The sequence below is a fragment of the Rattus norvegicus genome, chromosome 7 (assembly GCF_036323735.1).
Source record: "Rattus norvegicus strain BN/NHsdMcwi chromosome 7, GRCr8, whole genome shotgun sequence".
Lineage (NCBI taxonomy): Eukaryota > Metazoa > Chordata > Mammalia > Rodentia > Muridae > Rattus > Rattus norvegicus.
Genome location: NC_086025.1, coordinates 19705532 through 19725624, shown reverse-complemented (window position 1 = coordinate 19725624; position 20093 = coordinate 19705532). Strand labels below are relative to the sequence as shown.

Sequence of the window (20093 nt, the reverse complement as noted above, 5' to 3'; positions counted from 1 at the left end):
CCCTTAAGGGATCCCTGGCTCCACATCCTTATCACCACAGGGGACCTATGTAAATTATAGGCAGGTCTGAGCACTAATGACCGGAATAGAACAGGCAAAACCAGGGCCATCAGGTTAGGGCGTCTGTCACGTCTGCACACTGTGGGCAGCGCTCGTTCCAGCGCTAAAGATCCTGCAAGCTGGGACCGAAAGAACGAACTCGCTCACCCGGGCGGAAGCGCACAGGGTGTAGCGTGGGCACTCGGCGCAAGGCAGCGAACTCAGCGCCTGCGCCGTGCGCGCCTCGCCCCCCAGGTGGCGCTGTCGCGCCCAGAGCCACCGATAGAGAAGCGCAGGCGCTCGGCACTCGGCTCGAGCAGAAGGCTCTAGGGGGCGTGGTGGAGAGAGCGGCGAGCTGGGATTCCTCAGGCGCGCAGGCCCGGAGCTACTTGCTTTCGGTTTCTCCCCGGGCCGACCGAGGCTTGCGGTCCGCTCACCATGAAGCTGCGCGTGCGGCTTCAAAAGCGGACCCAGCCGCTCGAGGTGCCGGAGTCGGAGCCGACGCTCGGGCAGCTGCGCGCGCACCTCATCCAGGACCTGCTGCCCACGTTGGGGTTCAGGTGAGCGGCGTCGCGGTCGCGGGGCTCGGGAATGGCGCGCGTCGGGCGGTCACATGAGGTCCGGGCCTCCGGGGCGTAGCTGGTCTAGACGCCTGTGACTGTGACGCTCGGCAGCTGAGTGCTGGCCGGGGTCTGGCTTTGGGAGACCATGGCCCAGCCTCCCCCTGGTGCCGCTGTCCACCATGGTGAGTAGTCACTTCCGGGTTGCTGTCACGGCCGCCCCGAGGGCGGGAGGGAAATTCGGGAAGCTTGGCTTGCGTTAAACCTCCCAGTGTAAACCCACTGTGGGTGGAATTTACCTTAGCGGTTAGGATACTTCAGTGGTTAAGTCGGGGAAAGCATCGTAGCTGAAGTGACAAACTTCTTGACATCCTACGTCGCTGTAATTTGTGCCACCGCCCAGGGCTACAGTAACAGGTGAGCGTGCATGTGCCAGACTGCACTTAACTGTAACTTTCTCACTGCAAGGTTTGGAAGTACGCATTCTTCGGGTCACTGGGCATTTTCTGGGTGAGAATGTTTGTTGCTTTTTCTCTAAAATAGAGGCTTGACCCTATAGAGCTTGCAGTTTTGTGGCAAGTTGAGAAAGGATTAGGTTCTATTACTAATTTATGGGGTTGCAGATGAAGCTTCTATGTTTCTGTAGAAGATATTTTCAGGACGTAGAGAGACAACTATATGGATGACCCATTTCAAGTGCTGAGCTAGAAATTTGAACTAGTGAAGAAAATAAAATTAGAAGATGGGCTCTGGTGCTTTTAAAGGGAAAAATGTTAAAAGAAAAACTCTTCCCGTTAATTGGCATTTTAAATAAGTCTTCCCCTTTTCACTTTATTTGTAGGGAATTAAGCAAAATGAAACTGATTAGATTGGTCACCCCCCCACCCCTCCCCATTAAGTAAGCCTGAGGTATACCTTTATTCTAGCGCTCTGGAGGAAGAGCTAGGTGTATCTTTGAGTTCATTCCGGACCAGCCAGTGTTACACAGTGAGACCCTGTCTAATAAAATAATGTTAGGCAAAATATTTTAAAAAGCCCTTTTTCACATTAAAAGAATTAAACAATGTATTCCCATATCGTATATTATATATATTTCCATATAATGGTGACCTACCTACATGTTACTCATTTGGTGTAAAACTGTTTTCTATGTTGATAACAATTGCCACTCCTCAGGCTTTGAGAATGCAATTTTTAAGGTATTTACAAATTGTATTACTTCTCAGTTAAGCTGGGCAGTTTTGAAAGGGTGTGAAACCCAGAAGCCCCTGTTAGTTTCTCTTGCCTGCTGTTTTCACAGTCGAGGTCGGTGTGAAAATCTGAAATTTTGCTCATTTGGGGTACAAAAGGGAAGCTTTAAAATGTGTCCATGTGACACACTTGTTGTTCTTAAAGAGTATTTTCTAAGTAAGCAAACCAAAGATTGGTATAAAACAGATTTTTTTTAAAGTTTGAAGCTTCCTCTTTCCTTTTTGTTTTTGTTTGGAGCTTCTAGAATTGCATTTTTTTTTGGGTGAAATTCCCCCAATGCCGGTGATTACAGAAAATAGGACCTTGGAAAAACATGCCAGAAAAGTGGGAGGGGAAGCTAGCATCTCTGTTAAACAGACGGCTCCTTATCTTGTCTACAGAAGGAATTGTTTGCTTGGGGACTGTCCCCTTTCCTGCCAAGGTTGACCTGGTGTTTTCATGGGCACTGGCAGATTTTCAGCTTCTTGCTGATCAGAACACTTTGCAAGCAGCAAGCAGAGCAGCTTACTGTCTGTGGAGTAGGAATAAATTTAACTCCAGTAACATCTTTAATTGATGAGAAAGGAAAGGATGCGTGTAAGAAAAAGGAATCGGGCTGGGGAGGTGGTGAAAGCTTTTGATGCCCAAGCCTGGCACCGGAGTTTGAAGTCCTCGCACTGATGGGAAGCCGGAAGTAAAGTGGTGTGTTAAGTTTAAGAAGCTCCTCGAGTTCAGCCATGTTGAAATACTGAAAAGTATATGCTCGAGGATCGATGAACATATGAATTAATGATAAGTATACCTTCCAGGCTATTGAAGTTTTAGTTAGAAGTCTGTGACCCAGGCATTTGATCAGAAGAACAAGTAATTTTGTCCCCTGCTTTCTTTCTTTCTTTCTTTTTTTTTTTATATTACATAGTGCTTTTGGGCACATAGCATGTACTTTAATGTATTCCAAATGCATTATTTGGAATATTGGTAGGTAGCTCTTACTATGCTCATCCGTCTTTCTTGGCAGTTCTGATACCCGATTTGCAATTACATTGAACAACAAGGATGCCCTCACTGGAGATGAAGAGACCTTGGCTTCATATGGGATTGTTTCTGGGGACTTGATATGTTTGGTTCTTGAAGATGAAATGCCGGCACCTAACTTACCTTCATCTACAGATTCAGAGCATTCCTCTCTCCAGAATAATGACCAACCTCCTTTGGCTGCCACCTCAAGCCAGGCTAACATCCCAGATGAACAAGGGAGTGATTCATCCCACGGACAGGTCACCCAATATGATGCCTGGACCGATGACAGTATGGTGGGTATTAAAGATGAAGAGATGGAATAGAGTAATTGATAAGGTATATTGACACTTCAGAGGAACTCCACACCGGTCAGGATGATTAGCATCAGTAAACTGTAGACTGCCCGTGGTGAACATGTTTGGTTTGGTTTGGTTTGGTTTGGTTTGGTTTGGTTTGTTGAGACAGGGTTTCTCTGTGGTACTGGCTGTTCTCTCTGCTCCTCACTCTATAGAGCAGGCAGGCCTAAAACTCAGGGCCTCTGCCTCCCAAGTACTGGGATTAAAGGCTGCACCACCACTGCCCTGCTTGAACATTTTCTTTCTAACTGCTAGATACCTGCAGTAATATTATGCTGGCATTCTAACTTGCCTGGTCTTTCACATAGACACTGCCTGTTCTGCCCCTCAGTGGGACTGCTGGTCTCCTGTGCCTTTTGACTTCTTGTATTACAGGCTGCCAGTCTCTCTTCACTTTAGTTTTCAGCTTGTCTGCGTCCTGCATCTTCATTATGTCATTCTCTTCTTGCTCTGTAGTAGCGCTGTGTCTGAGAGACCTTCTATTCTATTCTAACCATGTTATTTCACAGAAGAGAACATCCCTTATTGTCCTGTACCCAGACTTTCTGAAGGTTGTCCCACCCTGCCTCTCCAGGGTCACTTTCTGTTCTTTTCCTGTCAGTGATTGTCTCTACGTAGTACAGATTCCTGGTTGCTCTCATTCTTCCATTTTCATAGTCACACAAGTGCACAACCTGCTGACCTTGTGACCACTCATGTGGTGGCCTGGTGCCCTTGCTGACCTTCCTCTCCTGTTTGTACTTCTGTCTGTATTCCAAGGTCCTTGCTAGTTGTAGTTCAGCAATTTAGACATTTATTGGTGATCTTTGTTATTTTCTAAGTTCCTTATTATTAAGGAACTTAGCTGTATTAAGCTGTATACAGTGTTCTGTCTTCCTCTATGTCTGCATATCAGAAGAGGGCATAAGATCCCATTTTAAATGATTGTGAACCACCACGTAGTTGCTGGGAATTGAACTCAGGACTTCTACAAGAACAGCCAGTGTTCTTACCAGTGAGCCAGCTTTCCAGCCCCTAATTATTTGTTTTCTACTTTGTGTGAAACGATTATTTTATTTATTTGTTTTAGGTTCTTTGGGAGAAGGTTTCTTTGTATAACAGCCCTCGCTATCCTAAAACTTGCTTTGTAGACCAGGCTAGCCTCAAACAAAACAATACTGACAACATATACCATTTTTTAAAAAGATTTATTTATTTATTTCATGTATGTGGGTACACTGTTGCTGTCTTCAGACACACCAGAAGAGGGCATCAGATCCCATTACAGATGGTTTTGAACCATCATGTGATTGCTGGGAATTGAACTCAGCACCTCTGGAAGAGCAGTCAGTGCTCTTAACCACTGAGCCATCTCTCCAGCTCAACATAATACCATTCTTAACTGTCTTTATGTATATATTCTTATCACCCCCTGTTTAATTTCTTTTGCAAGCCTTAAACATTGATCCACCTATAAAGAATAGGCAGATATTCTGAATAGGTAGTTATTAAAATACTTAATAGATTATAAATTGTTAAAATAATTTCTACATATAGTAATTTTTAATTTGTCTTTCCAATCATTCTTGTATCTCTTGTTTCTGCAATGTGTGGGATCAATAAGGATATGTGGCTGCATACTTAAATTTTACTCAGGAGTCTGTTTTTATTGACAGGCTCTTTCAGAGATAAACCTAGAGAGAAGAGCCCTTTCTTAGGAGTGTTCTAAAAATCCTGAAGTAAGATGGAGTTCTGCAGTGTGTGAAATACCTTGTTAATTTTTCTTTGGAAATTTTTGAAGTTACTAGTGCCTCAAGGTAGTGATTCCAGTTCTAAGAGCATTGTCTCATAAACTTTTTATAGGGTGACTATGAAACCTTAGTGGGTGCCTGAATCCGTATGATCTGCTAGTTCAGTATAGAAGGGAGCTGTGAGAAAGGAAAGTAAATGGATGGGCAAGACTCAAAACCAGAGAGGAATTTTATTTTGTAACTAAATATGTTAGTTTTATCTCATTGCTCTTGGGAGTTGCTGCTAATGACAGCAAGGGATAACCTGTACCAGACCTGATAGGAGGTCAAATGCGGTTCAGCCGATTGTTTTTGTAAGTGGCCTGTGGCAGGGCTGCGTAGACGAGCTGATGCTCAGCTCTTTTCTGTTTTCACATGTGGAAGATGATACACACCCGTATCAGGGGAGGCCAGTGCTTCTCGGGCTTAGGAAGGTTTGATAAGCCCACAGTGCATGTGGAGTTAGCAGTTAGGGTAATGGCTTCTTAAAAAGTCACACAGTTTGTCCCATGCTACTGGCTAAGTAATAAATGACAAAAGTAGGGATAATGGGGAAAAGTAAAGAGATTTACTTCATAATTTAGACTTGATACATTGCTTTTTAATATGGTGACTTGTTTGTTCAAAGAAAATCAGAAATGTTTTGAGCAGTAGCATCTTTTAGGTAGTCTTTTAAATTTTAATTTTTTTCTTTTTTTGGGGGGGGGGCGCGGGAACAGGATCTTGTCTTACAACTCAGACTGACCTTGAACTCTAAAATTCTTTGACCTCAGCTTCCCCAGTATAGGAATTGTAGGTGTGTGTCACTGTGCCCACCTAGAGTTGGATTAACATGTTTGATCTTTTATAGCCATTAGGCTTTACCTCTGCTGATTTTGAAAGAATAAATGTCAACTGTGGCTCTATTCCAGTCCTTCAACCTTGCCTTATACCATATAACTTTAAATTTCCCTGCCTGATTCTTTTGGAAATAAATCCTAAAAGGAAAAAAAAATTACTTTGTATTAAGAGTTGAGCACAAACTAGGAAAGAAGCTTTCTGAATAAAATCAGTGTAGCAACTTAGCTTTACTAAAGCATGTTTTACATTGAAAAGCCTTAATGGTGAATCTGAGGACCTAGTTCATTTCAAAGTTGTATAAACTGGTTATCTTGACTAGTCATTTATTTGAGTTAAAGTTATATAGTTGATAAAAGCCAGTGTCCTCTTCTCTGCTTCAGTTATGAGAGACTACTTGACTACCTGGTAAAGAAAACCAGGAAACTGTAGCATGCCATCCTTCAGCAGTTGGTCACAAGCCTTTCCTGAATGTGTACCATGTGGCAGGTACTGTGTTCTTGTTGCAAAATGGACAACTTGTGTAGTCTTGTGCTTTACACAAACTTGCAGTCATGGAAAGATGCAGATGTGTGAACTGAAAAATAGCAATGCAGTATGGTAAGGTGCAGTATAATGGCTGTGGTGGCATCCCTTGGGGCTGTTGAAGAAGTGGGAATTCTGCAGTGGCAGGAAAGGGCTGGGAGAAGGTGTGCAGATGCCGAGCCAAGGAATGGGATGATGATGGCCTTATATTCCTTGTTTTCTGAACTTATTTTCTAGGCTTGCACTCTACCATCTGTTTCTGAAGAACTTGTTTTATGAATTTGTAGTAAGTGTAACAAAGATGCTAAGTATGAGGAAGAGGGCAAATGCATTTTGGTTAAGTGAACACATGACTCCTGTTTGTAGAATTCTCAGAGCTTTTATAAAGTTACTACCAGATCCTGTGACTGTAGAGGGTTAGGCTAGGCATAGCATGTAGTGTTTCTCTGCTTGACTCTGTACCAACATTTTCTCTAAGAACATCCAGGGACACAGTCTTAAGGTACGTTTGTGGAAATCCTGAGTTTTAAAGTGGGATAAGATGTGATTGGATTCTTAATTTCTGGGGAAACTGGAAGGAGTGCATGGTGTGTCTGAGACAAGAGGGGAGGCAGGCACCCTGAGGAGCTGTTGTTCCTGGAGGTCAGCAGAAGCGTGATGGAGTCTGAGGTAGAAGTGGCACAGGAGGCACAGCTTTAGAGACTCAGGCACGGTAGTGCTGGAGCTGTGAGCACAACGTTTAAGGCGCTTACCGAGGAGCTAGCTCCGTGTTTCTAGCATGGGGCCGTGGGACTCAGGATGGAGGTGTAGGTCACAGTCTCACTTGTTTATAAGCGCTTTCTACTCTGAACCTCTGGCTGGCTTTTGTTTTGAGCACCCATCTCTGCTCAGTACAGGGTATAAAATGTCCTGTGTAAGTTAACGGATCTGTTCTTGTCATCCTGTGCAGGAAGGACCTAGTCACAGTGCTGAAGCTGTGTCAATTCAGGACGCCATGAGTGTGGAAGAGGCTTCTGGTTTCCATCCACTGGAGCCAATGCTCTGCAGTGAAACAGAGGACGGGCAGGTGCCACATTCCCTAGAGGCCCTGTACCAGTCAGCCGGCTGCTCCACCGTCAGTGATGCCTTGATAGTGCTGGTGCATCTCCTTATGCTTGAGTCGGGCTACATACCTCAGGTAAGTGCCACCCGAACCTCTTAGGGCGTGGGGTGGTGTGAATACACTTGGCCCAGGGAGTGGCACTATTAGGAGGTACGACCTTGTTGGAGGAAGTGTGTCAAGGTGGGGTGGGCTGGGAGACCCTCCTCCTAGCTGCCTGAGGATGGTCAGTCTGTTCCTGGCTTCCTTCAGGTGAAGATGTAGAACTCTCAGCTCCTCCTGCACCAGGCCTGCCTAGACACTGCCATGCTCCTGCCTTGATGATAATGGACTGAACCTCTGAACCTATAAGCCAGCCCAAATTAAATGCTATCCTATAAGAGTTGCCTTGGTCATAGTGTCTGTTTAGAGCAGTAAAACCCTAACTAAAACATGAGACCTCACTAGGCACCTCAGTCACTAGGGCATTGTGGTGGTCCATCTTTCTTTACTAAATGTGATTGGTTCTTGAATATCAAATGTCAGAAATAGTAAGGGGTTGTCACAGGTACTCAGTAAATGCCCTTTGCAGCTTTCCTTCTTTTCCCATCATTTCCCTTGTTAGCATTTAGTATTACAGAGAGAATGGCAACTGGTCCAAAAAAAAAAGGACACAAGGCCTGTGTGCATACGGTCATGTTGAGAAGGCCTGTGTGCATACGGTCATGTTGAGAAGGCGTGTGTGCATATGGTCATGTTGAGAAGGCGTGTGTGCATACGGTCATGTTGAGAAGGCGTGTGTGCATACGGTCATGTTGAGAAGGCCTGTGTGCATACCGTCATGTTGAGAAGGCCTGTGTGCATATGGTCATGTTGAAATAAAGTGGCGGCAGTGGGGACGCGTCTGACCAGATGCTGGCTGACCAAGGTCTCACGCTCACGGCCTTGTGCTGTGGTTGCTTTCCTTCATTAACTTCATTCAGCATGGCTTCGTGCAGCATCTGCTGATGCAGTGAGGTGATTTCCTTCCTGCTCTTAGCTCTCTGTTTCCAGTTCCTGATAGTCTGAGAATAGACAAGGGTTTAGATCATTTTAGTTTATTGTGTAAGTTCTAGGAGAGACATTTGCACATGCGGAGTGCCTGGGACTCTGAAAGAGCAGTTAGAGGAGAGCTGAGGAATACAGGGACCGCATTGGAGCACAGATTCTGACCTAGTAAGCTCAGGGTGGGGCTGAGCGTCTTGCGTACTCTGGCCTGTCCCCTGTACTGCTGGCCTGTACACATTCCTTGTGGCCATGGGATGGAGTACAGAGATGAGGAGTAGCCCAAGACCATTGTGCGCCTGTGCACACTGTACGCACAGGCGCACGTTTCTCAGAGTTCACAGATGAGCACAAAAGACCAGATAGATATAACATACTACAAATAACAGTGTAAATTGACAGAGCACTACAAATATGCAGTGACACAAATGTGAACAAAATGTTAGAAAATGACTTTTCTGGAAAAGGGCTGTATGAGGGAAATGCTGTTCTCCCTGCGGTCTTGAATAACGAACGATTTGTCTTTGCTAGGTAGAAAATGTGAGTCTTAGAAGAGAAAAATTAAGCCTTATTTCTATGATGTCATTGTATATTAAAACAAAAATTTTGATAGACAAATATTATAACCTATTATCCTCCTAGTAGCAATATTAATGATGTGCATATTCTGTTAAGGGGGCTATATGTATCTTTTAAAAAATGTGTATGATGTGTGTGTGTGGGGGCGTGTCATGCGACATAGCATGTGTGGCAGGCAGGCAGCAGAGTTCCGTGGACTTGGTTCTCTGCCTTCTTTCCTTTATGTGGGTTTCAAGGCTCCACCTTGGGTGATGGCTTCTGTGACAGACACTTTACCTGCTGAGTCATGTCAGCGGCTCAAGGGGGCTACATTGCACAGTAAGTTAGGGCTGTTACTGATTTTCAGGTTTTTCAGCACAATACCTTTCTTCATTATTATTCTTTCATCTCATTCCTCAGGGGACTGAAGCCAAAGCAGCATCCATGCCTGAGAAATGGAAGTCAAGTGGCGTATACAAGCTCCAGTACACACATCCTCTCTGTGAGGGCGGCTCTGCCGTGCTTACCTGTGTACCTTTGGGAAAGCTCATCATGATAAACGGTAATGGAGCAGAGCGTCATGCTGGCGCCTTGTGAATTAAGTACTTTATTCCTAACAGTCTGTAGCCACTCGAGTGGGTGCCGAGTCATTCACATCTTAATTACTGTATGCCTGAAGACTTAAAATTAGAGGATGTTGGTTTAGGACAGCACCCTTCACTTTTGGGGTAGCCTCCTTGTTCTCTTTTTAAATGTCTGTTATAGTTTTACTTTATGTTTTGAGTGTTTTACCTGCATTTGTGTCTGTGCATCATCTCATACATATGGTGCCTGTGGAAGCCAGAAAAGGTGTCAGATCCCTTGGAATTGGTGTTAAAGATGCTGCCAGCTTCCAGGTGTGTGCTGGGAATTGAACGAGGGTCCTCTGTAAGAGTAGCCAGTGCCTGTAACTTAACTGCAGAGCCACCTCTCCAGCCTCAGCTTTTTTGTGATGTGTCAATCTTTGATCCCTTTGTTCTGTGAGCTGTGGTAGTAGAAATGAGTGGGTTTTACTGTGGATGAACTATTGGAGTAGGTTTTTGTGCACATCTGTGAATGTCTCTTCTAATTACCTTCCTTAGCCTCTAACCTGTGGTGAGGAAGTCGGCATCTCTGAACTGCTGAGGTTTTGCAGCCATGGTATGCACAGTTTAGCTGCCCGTCCTCACGGAAGTCCTCTGAATGACCTCTCTGCTCTCCCCTTTCCTAGAGGGAAGCTGCACTGAGGTGGCAGTGTGTTTCTGGATCATGTTAGTCATGATGTCACACAGGTCCTTCCCAACCACCACTGCTTTCTGGAATGTTCTCCTGATCTCACATTAGGAGATCCATTTGGGTGACCAGGATCTTACATTTCAGTCTGATCTTTTTTTTTTTTTTTTAAATATATTTTTGAAATTGGGTCTGTATACCCTAAACTGAGCTCAAATTCTTTATGTAGCCGAAGCTCTGGGGTGGTGGGTGACTCCCACCTCACTGGGCTAACACTGTTTGGGTTTTGAGGTCATCCTTTTCAGATACTTAAGCTAGAAGAGAGTGCGGTAGATTGTGCTGTTTGTGGATTGTCTTGCTTTGCTGCCTTGGGTGAGGTTTGCACTGCTCCTTCAGCTGCTGTTCTGTTGAGATGACGTTTACTGAGGTCCAGTGTTACAGAACAGCCTTGTACTAAAATTTATTTTAAACGCTAACATTGCCTTTTTGCCTTTAGAATTAGAAGTTAATTCTTTGGTCCTCTCATGTAATTTTTTCGCTCATTTCCTTTTAATTGTTCAATTTTCTTAGCTGTTATAGGATTGAGCCTATGATTCTGCACGTTTGTCAGAATGTGGCTGACGGCTTGAGAGCCGAGTAGTGTCTGTTCGTTCTCACAGCTACTTTGCATAGCTTGCAGTTTGGCTTTTGTGCCCAGAGTAGCAGTGGTTTCTGTTTCTGTGTAGTCATCCCGATTTATCACATCACACCTGGGAAGATGAACATTCCCAAATGTTAATAACAAACGCGAGGTGGGGGGGGGTTACCTCAGTTTCATAGAAAAGTACCAATGACATGCCTATACTACCCTCTCCACTAAGTATTTTGGTGATTTCTTAGTTTATGGTATTTTTGTACTTTAATTATTTGCAGATCAGTACCTTGCAGGCTCCACAGTAGCTGGTTATTCCAGGCTCAAGTTTTTGAAAAGGAGCAGTGTCTTTAAATCTTTCCTTCACCCAGGGCATGGCTTGGTGCACGTGTGGATGAGCCCATCACTAGCTCTTTCACAGGCTGAGATGAAGTACGCCTTTGTATGCTAAACTAAAATTGAACCCTCTGGTGATGTCAAGGATATTGGTCTTTTGGGTCTAGAAAGCAGTGGTGCTGTGAAAACTAGCAGGATCCTGTGAATGAACAAGGATTGACCATTGCCAAGGATTTAAAAAATGTACAGTGTTTCAGTGACTTCATTAGAAATAATGGTCTTCTGTGCTTGCCTGCTTCTTACTGACCTTATGGCAGGCCTGTCAATTACTGAGAAGCTGCTGTTGGTGACACATGGTGGATTCTGTCTGAAGAGACTTAATAGAGGTGGTGCTTGAGGCTGACTACCTCATGGCAGGTTTAGCCTTTTGACATTTCTTTGAGAGAAGAATGGGCTCCGAGCAGGCTGTTTGGAATAATGTATTTTAGTGTATGGAGGTGAGGGAAGGCCTGCACTAAAGGGAGGGATTCAGGTAGTGACAATTGCTTTACCATCTTTCTCTGTTTATTTACAGCTACAATAAAAGTCAACGGTGGGATTAAAAATGTGAAGTCAGTGCAGCTGAAGCCAGGAGCCTACGTTCGCAGAGCAGAACCAGGTGCTGTAACCCTGACTTAACTTTTGGAAGGAAGCTCTGAGAGGGTGGCTCGCTGAAAAACAAAGCCTGATCACTTCCGAATAGATTTAAGCAAGTTCCAAAGCAATGTTACCTCTGAGAATCCAGATGTTTACAGCTCAGGGATGTAGCCCAGGGGTAGGGCATTTGCCTAGCATGTACAAACTCTGGGAGTCACCTCTGCACCACAGATGTGGGAGGGGGTGCTGAAGATTTGATTATAGTTTGGAGAATTTGGTTTTTTACAATTCTTGAGGTCTTTGAGCACTAAGTTGTATTCATTCTGTTAAGAACTAACACTTGGGTGTAATCTGTCCCACTGATGGTCGATGAAACTCCTGGTTTCCTGTGTTTATCTTTGGAGATCTTCATACTGTGTGTTTAACAGAGAAGATCTATGCTTCTTACAAGCAATTCAATGTGGGTTTTTTTTTTTTTTTCTTGGTTCTTTTTTTTTTTTTTTTTCGGAGCTGGGGACCGAACCCAGGGCCTTGCGCTTCCTAGGCAAGCGCTCTACCACTGAGCTAAATCCCCAACCCCGTTTTTTGTTTTTTTTTTTTTTGTTTTTTTTAATATTAATAGAGGAAAAACTACTTGAATATTTTAAATATAAGTTTGATGGAAATGCTACTATTTAAGGAGGTTAGAATTTCCCTAAAATTTGGGTTCTTAGTATGACTTTGCCTATATCCCATAAAATTATTAATAGAGGTAAAACAGTCATGTTTCTCTTTTTACTGTTTTTGTTTAAACCTTAACTGTGAGAGACCAGGCAGTCAACAGGAGTGACTGGTGGAGAGAAGAATGAATTATCTTTTTCTTTCTGTTTTGTGCTGGGTGTGTATTGTCCCTTAGTCCTTGTGGTAAAATAGTAAGCGGAGGTTTGAGCAGAGGGGAGGGATGGCACTTACATAGATAGCATCTCCTAGTCAAGCCTGGCTTGATCCAGGCTGCTCCTCTGAAGATATGGTCTTGTGAATTTAGCCCCAGGAAACTGTGGGAAGGAGGAACAGCACAATGTGTTCCTAGAGTGCACTCTAGCTGGACACTCATCCAGATCTTGGCACTAGACCACTCTTTAGTCAGCCTATTTTTTCTTTACTGTCACCCCTTTAAGGACTTCTATCCCCCTTATTTATTCTTTGCCATACAATCAGTCTTTCTTGTGGAATTTCAGTACCACAAATACACTCCATATGTCAATACTGTAACCTTCTTGAGGGTTCAGATTAGTATTCCCTGGGAACCAGATTTTGCCACTGTTGGAGTGATCTTGCCCCTATTGAGAATGTGTGTTAGACTCATAAATCTATAAATGTTCTCTGTCATGGTCAGAGAACTTAGATATGTTTATCTTCATACTAGGTAGGAGCTTGCCATTGGATAAATATTTCATACTTTAGAGCAGGTTTTATGCTCATATTACTAAAGGAAATAGTTCTAGAGAAGGATAAATCATTTCCGTAGAGTGGTTGAGAGAATCATTGGAGTAGATCATCTGACTCTAAGTCTTTTAAAAACAACCTGATCTAGGGGTCTACCTTAGATTCTTGTTCTTTATCTATTAAATATGGAACAAAGAAATGGAAGGGAGGGAGGATGTTCTTTCTCTGGAGAAGTTTATGGACCCTAGTGAAGTGTTTTCCTGGAGTCCTCTTGTGGTAGGCTCACATGGCATGTCAGTTTCATTTTACTGTGACTCATAGTTTAGACCCACGTAGCTCATATTCCTCCTCCAAGTTTCTAGTCAAATACTTACAAGAAGGTTTTATTTTGTTTGTTATGGAATTTAAAGAGAAAGTTTATTGATAATCTGAAGAGCAGTTCTATGAAACTGATTTTTCTCTACATACTCTGTTGTGTCTGTCATTCTTAGACATGAATCAGACACCATATACACATGAAATGCCATGGTGCTTCAACGATGGAAGGAAAGGAAAAATGCCAAAGGAATAACATGATTATTGAGAGGAAAATTTGAGGAAAATTGATTTTCACATTTGAAAAAACGCCTTGAGCCAAATTGAATTTTTCCATTATTTATTTACTTTACATCCCATCCTCTTCTCAGTCCCCCCTCACCAAGCTCTTCCCAACACTTCTCCCTCCCCTTCTCCTCTGAGAAAGGTGAAGCTTCCCTCCCAGCCCCCCAGGTATCACCCCATCCTGGGACATCAAGAAACTGCAGGACTAGATGACCCAGTTAGGGGGATGGGATCCATAGGAGGCAACAGATGATTCAGGACCCTCATAAGGACCAAGCTGCACATCTGCCACATATGGGGTGGGGGTGCTAGGTCCAGCCCATGCTCACTTTTTGGTTGGCGGTTCTGTCTCTTGAGAGCCCCTGAGTGTCCAGGTTGATTGACTCTGTTGGTCTTCCTGTGGAGTCCTGTCCTCTTCAGGTCCCTCAGTCCTTCTCCTAACTGGCTGTGGGTCTCTGCATCTATTAACAATGGCCGCTGAGTGGAGCCTCTCAGAGGACAGCTATGTTGTTTGTAAGCATAACAGTATCTTTAGTAGTATCAGAGACATTAGTTCTTGCCAGGCTCAGTTTGGGCAGTCATTGGTGGACCTTTTCCTCTGTCTCTGCTCTGTCTTTGTCCCCATACATCTTGTGGGCAGGACACATTTTGGGTTGAAGGTTTTGGGGGTGGATTGGTGTCTTTATCTCTCCACTGGGAGTCCTGCCTGGCTTCAGGAGGTAACTGCTTCAGGCTCCATCCCTCATTGTTGGGAGTCTTAGGTACTGTCACCCCCACAGACTCTCTGGAGTCTCCCCTTTCCCGGTCTCTGGCATGTCCTAGAGATGCCCTCCTTGCCTGCTACTGATTTCCATCCTCCCCTCTTATACCTGATCTCGCTGCCACATTCCCCAAACTGACTTTTTAAATTGAAACTGTATTTTTTTCTCATAATAATCCTGATTATAGTTTCTATTCCCTCTACTCCTCCAAGTTCCTCACCTTCCCTCCTGTCTAGATCCACTCCCTTTCTGTCACATTAGAAAAGAACAAACTTCTAAGAGATAACAACCAAACATAACAAAATAGGATGTAGTAAGATGAAGCAAAGCCTTTGCTGTTGAAGTTGGATGTGGCAATCAGAAACAGGAGGAAGAGAGTCCCACGAGCAGGCAGTGGTCAGAGACCACTCGCTCTCAGTCAGGAGTTCTCACATAAGAATACTCAACTAATAGCTGTGATATCTGTGCAGAGGACCTGGAGCAGACCCATGTAAGGCCTGCGCTTGCTGCTTCAGTCTCTAAGCTCATCTGTGCTTTGCTCAGTTGATTCAGAGGGCCTTGCTGTCCTGGTGTCCTCCATCCCCCTGGCTTTTACACTGTTTATGGCTCCTGTTCCACAGGGTTCCTTAAGCTCTGAGGGGAGGCATTTGATGGTGACATCTCATTGAGCTCTCTCTCTTCCCCCGGGTAATGTCTGCCTGTGGGTCTCTGCGTCTGTTCCCATCTGCAGCTGGAAGAAGCTTCCCTGATGATGACTGAATGAGGTGCCGACTTTTGTAACGATAGCTTTAGGAGTCGTTTTAGTGTTACCTTTGTTTGTTTGCTTTTGTTTTTGAGACTACTAGTTTTTGGTGTTACTCTAGGTCTCGGGGCTATCTAGTCTCTGATTCTTGGTTATTTAAACAATGTCAGGTATTGGCTCTGACCCCTTGAGTGGTCCTTAAGTTAGATCAGACATTGGTTGGCTACTGCCACAAGTTTTGTACCACCATTGTCCATTTTTATAATCAGGACAAATTATAGGTCAAAGGTTTGTGACCAGGTTGGTGTTTACATTTCCTTCTCTTTTGGTAGCCTGCAGAGTCCCCTCCTGTACTGTAAACCCTAGAATGTAGAGGTGAACATCTGTCCAGGTAGGCACAGCTCGGTTTCTCCATGTTCAGTGAATTGTGTGGGTGTTGTCCTCAGCAGTGCAGTCCTATTGTCTGTTTTCAGAAAGAACCCATCATCACCTTATGGACACTCTGGGTTGTTCCGGGGTTTTATGGAACACCTTGGCTAACAACTGAGTGCAACCCAGTCTCAATACTGGAAGCCTCCTTTGGTGATGAGACTTGAGACTCCCTATCTAACTCTTAGGGGAACTCATTAGGATCACCTTCATATATTTTAGGAAGTTTCCAATGCACTAGTTTTCATGTCATCCCTCAGATGTCCCTCAGTTTTATCTCTCTTCCTGTATTCTCTCCCTCTACCCGATGTCCCCTCCCTGTACCCACTAGATCCTCCTGTTCTTGTCCCCTGCCTACCTCCATTTTCCTCTCCCAGGGAGATTCATGTGTCTCCCCCTAGACCCTTCCTCTGTACCTAACCTCTCTGAGTCTACTGATTGTAGCTTGGTTATCATTTACTTATGGCTAATATCCATTTATAAATATGTACATATTTCTTTTTCTGGGTCTGAATTACCTCACTCGGGATGATTTTTTTCTAGTTATATCCATTTGCCTGTAAATTTCATGTCATTTTTTAACAGCTTAATAATCATGTGTAAAGGTATGACATTTTCTTTTTCCCCATTAATTTACTTATTTTACATCCCAGTCATAGCTTCCCCTCCCTCCTCCTCTTCCAGTCCACCCTCTCTCCTTCCTTCCCCATCTTCTCCTCCCTTTCTCTTCAACCTGCCTTGGCATAAAACACTGTAGTAGGACTAGGTGCATCTTCTCCCATTGAGGCCAGACAAGGCAGTCCAGTTAAGGGAAAGGAATCCAAAGACAGGCAGCTGAATCAGAGATAGCCCTGGGTCCCAAATGAAGACCAAGCCACACACCTGTTACATATGTATAGGGGCTTAGGTCTGTTTTATACATGCTCTTTGGTTAGTGGCTCAGTCTCTGTGAGCCCATATAGGCCAGGTTAGTTGATTTTGTAGGGTTACTTGTGGTGACCTTGACCTATTAGGCTCCTTCAACCCTTCCTCCCCCTCTTCCACAAGATTCCCCAAGCTCCACCTAATGTTTGGCTGTGGGAGTCTGCATCTGTTTCCATCTGCTGCTGGATGAAACCTCTCAGATGACAGTTATGCTTGGCTCCTGTCTGCAAGCACAGCAGAGTATCATTGACAGTGTGGGGGATGGGCTCTCCCATGGTATGGCTCTCAAGCTGAGTCAGCCATTGGTTGTCTGTCATCGATGTCTGCTCCATCTTTACCCAGCACTTACTGTAGGCAGGACAAATTAAAGGTCAAAGGTTTTGTGGCTGGGTTGGTGTCCCAGTCCCTCCATTGAAAGTCTTGCCTGGCTACAGGAGATGACCTTTTCAGGTTCCTTATCCCCTAGTGCTAGTAGCTTATCTAGGATTACCCTCATAGATTCCTGGGAGTTTCCATTGTTCTAGGAACAGCTAGAAACAGCTCTCCCAAGGATGCCCCCACACGGATTCCAGTTCTCTCTCTCTCCCTGTCCTCCCCACACTTGAACCTCTTCTTTCCTTCTTACCTCTACTCCCACACAGATCCCTCCCTCTCCACCTCCATGTCTACTTTATTTCCCCTTCTCAGTGAGATTCAAGCATCCTTCTTTGGCTCCCCCTTGTCACTTGGCTTCTTTGTGTCTAGGTTATCCTGTACTTTACGGCTAATACCCACTTATCAGTGCGTACATACCATGATGTCTTTCTAGGTCTGGGTTACCTCACTCAGGATGATCTTTTCTAGTTCTATCCATTTGCCTACAAATTCCTTGATGACATTGTTTTTAATAGTTCATTAATATTCCATTGTGTAAATGTTTATTCATTCTCCGGTTGAGGAACATCTGGGTTTCCAGCTTCTGGCTATTACAAATGAAGCTGCTATGAACATGGTAGAGCACATGTCCTTGTGGCATGGTGGGGCAGTTTTTGGGTTTACACACAGGACTGGTATAGCTGAGTTTTGAGTTAGAACTATTCCCAATTTTCAAAAATATGGAATGCTTCACAAATTTGGCTGTCATCCTTGCTTATGGGCCATGCTAATATCTGTAGTGTTCCAATTTTAGTATATATGTTGCTGAAGTAAACACATACCACATTTTCTTTATCTATTTTTTGGCAGAGGAATGTCTAAGTTGTTTCTAATTTCTGGCTCTTACGAATAAAGCTACAGTGAGCACGGGTGAGCAGGTGCCCTGTGGTAGGATAGAGCACCCTTAGGGCATATGCTCAAGAGTGGTGTAACTGGGTCTTGAGGTAGATTGATTGTCAGTTTTCTGAGGAACTGCCATATTGATTTCCATAGTGGCTGTGAAAGTGTGCACTCCCACGGTCATGGAGGAGTGTTCTCCTTGCTCCACACTAGTGAGCTGTCACTAGTGTTACTGATCTTAGCCCTTCTGACAGGTTTAAGATGGATTATCAAAGAAGTTTTGACTTACATTTCCCTGATGGCTAAGAATGTTGAACATTTTTATTATTTTTTTTATTTTATTGGATTTTTAAAAATTTACATTTTAAATGTTATCCCCTTTCCTGGTTTCCCCTCCAGGAACCCACTATTCCATCCCATCTCCCCCTGCTTCTATGAGGGTGCTCCCTCACCCACCCACTGACTCCCCCAAACCTTCCTGCCCCAGCATTCCCCTACGCTGGGGCATCTAGCCTTGACAGGACCAAGGGCCTCTCTCTTCCCAATGATGCCTGACAAGGCCATCCTCTGCTATACCTGCGGCTGGGCCATGGGTCCCCCCATGTGTACTCTTCGTTTGGTGGTTTAGTCCTTGGGAGCTCTGGGAGGTCTGGTTGGTTGATATTGTTGTTGTTCTTAGGGGTTTGCAAACCCCTTCAGCTACTTCAGTCCTTTTGCTAACTCCTCCATTGGGGACCCTGTTCTCAGTTCAGTGGTTGGCTGCGAGCGTCTGGGAGACAGCTATATCAGGCTCCTGTCAGCATGCACTTTTGGCATCAGCAATATTGTCTGGGTTTGGAGACTGTATATGGGATGGATCTGCCAGGTGGGGGAGTCTCTGGATGGCCTTTCCTTCAGTCTCTGCTCCACACATTGTCTCCATATTTCCTCTTGTGAGTATTTTTGTTCCCCTTCTAAGAAGGTCTGAAACATCCACATTTTGGTCTTCCTTCTTCTTGAGCTTCCTGTGGTTTGTGAATTGTATCTTGGGCTAATATTCAATTATCAGTGAGTGTATACCATGTGTGTTCTTTTGCGATTGGGCTACCTCACTCAGGATATTTTCTAGTTCCATTTATTTGCCTAAGAATTTCATGCAGTCATTGGTTTTAATAGCTGAGTACTATTTTGTGTAGATGTACCACATTTTCTGTATCCATTCCTCTGTTGAAGGACATCTGGGTTCTTTCCAGCTTCTGGCTATTATAAATTAGGCTGCTATGAACATAGTGGAGTACGTGTCCTTGTTATATGTTGGAGCATCTTTTGGGTAAATGCCCAGGAATGGTAAAGCTGGGCCCTCAGGTATGTCTATGTTTAGTTTTCTGAGGAACCTTCAGACTGATTTCCAGAGTGGTTGTAACAGCTTGCAGTCCCATCAAAAACGGAGGAGCCAGCATTTGCTGTCACCTGAGTTTTTGATCTTAGCCATTCTGACTGGTGTGAGGTGGAATCTCAGAGTTGTTGTTATTTGCATTTCCCTGATGAAGAATGTTGAACATTTCTTTAGGTGCTTCTCAGCTATTTGGTATTCCTCACCTGAGAATTCTTTGTTTAGCTCTGTTTCCCATTTCTTAATAGGGTTATTTGATTCTCTGGAGTCTAACTTCTTGAGTTCTTTGTATATATTTGATATTACCCCACTATGAGATGTAGGATTGATAAAGATCTTTTCCCAATTTGTTGGTTGCTGTTTTGTCCCATTGACATTGTCCTTTGCCTTACAGAAGCTTTGCAGTTTTATGAAGTCCCATTTGTCGATTCTTGATCTTAGAGCATAAGCCATTTCCTGATCTTTCCAAGACTTTTATCATGAAAGGATGTTGAATTTTGTCATCTGTGTTTTTTTTCTTTGAGTTTTGTCATCTGTGGCTTTTTTTTCTTTGAGTTTGTTTATATAGTGGATTACGTTGATGGATTTCTGTATATTGAACCCATCCCTGTATCCCTGGGATGAAGCCTACTTGATCATAATGGATGATTGTTTTGATGTGTTCTTGGATTCGGTTTGCGAGAATTTTATTGAGTATTTTTGCATTAATATTCATA

At 44.0% G+C, this 20093-nt stretch overlaps 1 protein-coding gene and 1 non-coding gene across 6 annotated transcripts in view; one reads left to right on the top strand and one right to left on the bottom strand.

Moving 5' to 3' along the window:
* Positions 1-444: 444 nt before the first annotated feature.
* The window catches only part of Fbxo7 (F-box protein 7), a 28230-nt gene continuing 8581 nt past the window's right edge, over positions 445-20093 (top strand). Inside the window, exons 1-5 of one of the 5 annotated variants that reach the window (NM_001012222.1) lie at positions 445-599; positions 2848-3142; positions 7286-7513; positions 9437-9578; positions 11809-11892. In NM_001012222.1, coding sequence (NP_001012222.1) covers positions 478-599; positions 2848-3142; positions 7286-7513; positions 9437-9578; positions 11809-11892 — 871 coding nt within the window. In that variant the 5' untranslated portion in view covers positions 445-477. Of the gene's footprint in view, positions 785-842; positions 1017-2847; positions 3143-7285; positions 7514-9436; positions 9579-11808; positions 11893-20093 lie in introns of those variants that run through there. The other 4 variants (XM_039079673.2, XM_006241166.4, XM_006241167.3 and 1 more) reach the window with 4 other exon arrangements.
* LOC120093911 (U6 spliceosomal RNA) lies at positions 17840-17943 on the bottom strand. Its single transcript, XR_005487629.1, has one exon. It is a non-coding gene; the product is annotated as a U6 spliceosomal RNA (small nuclear RNA).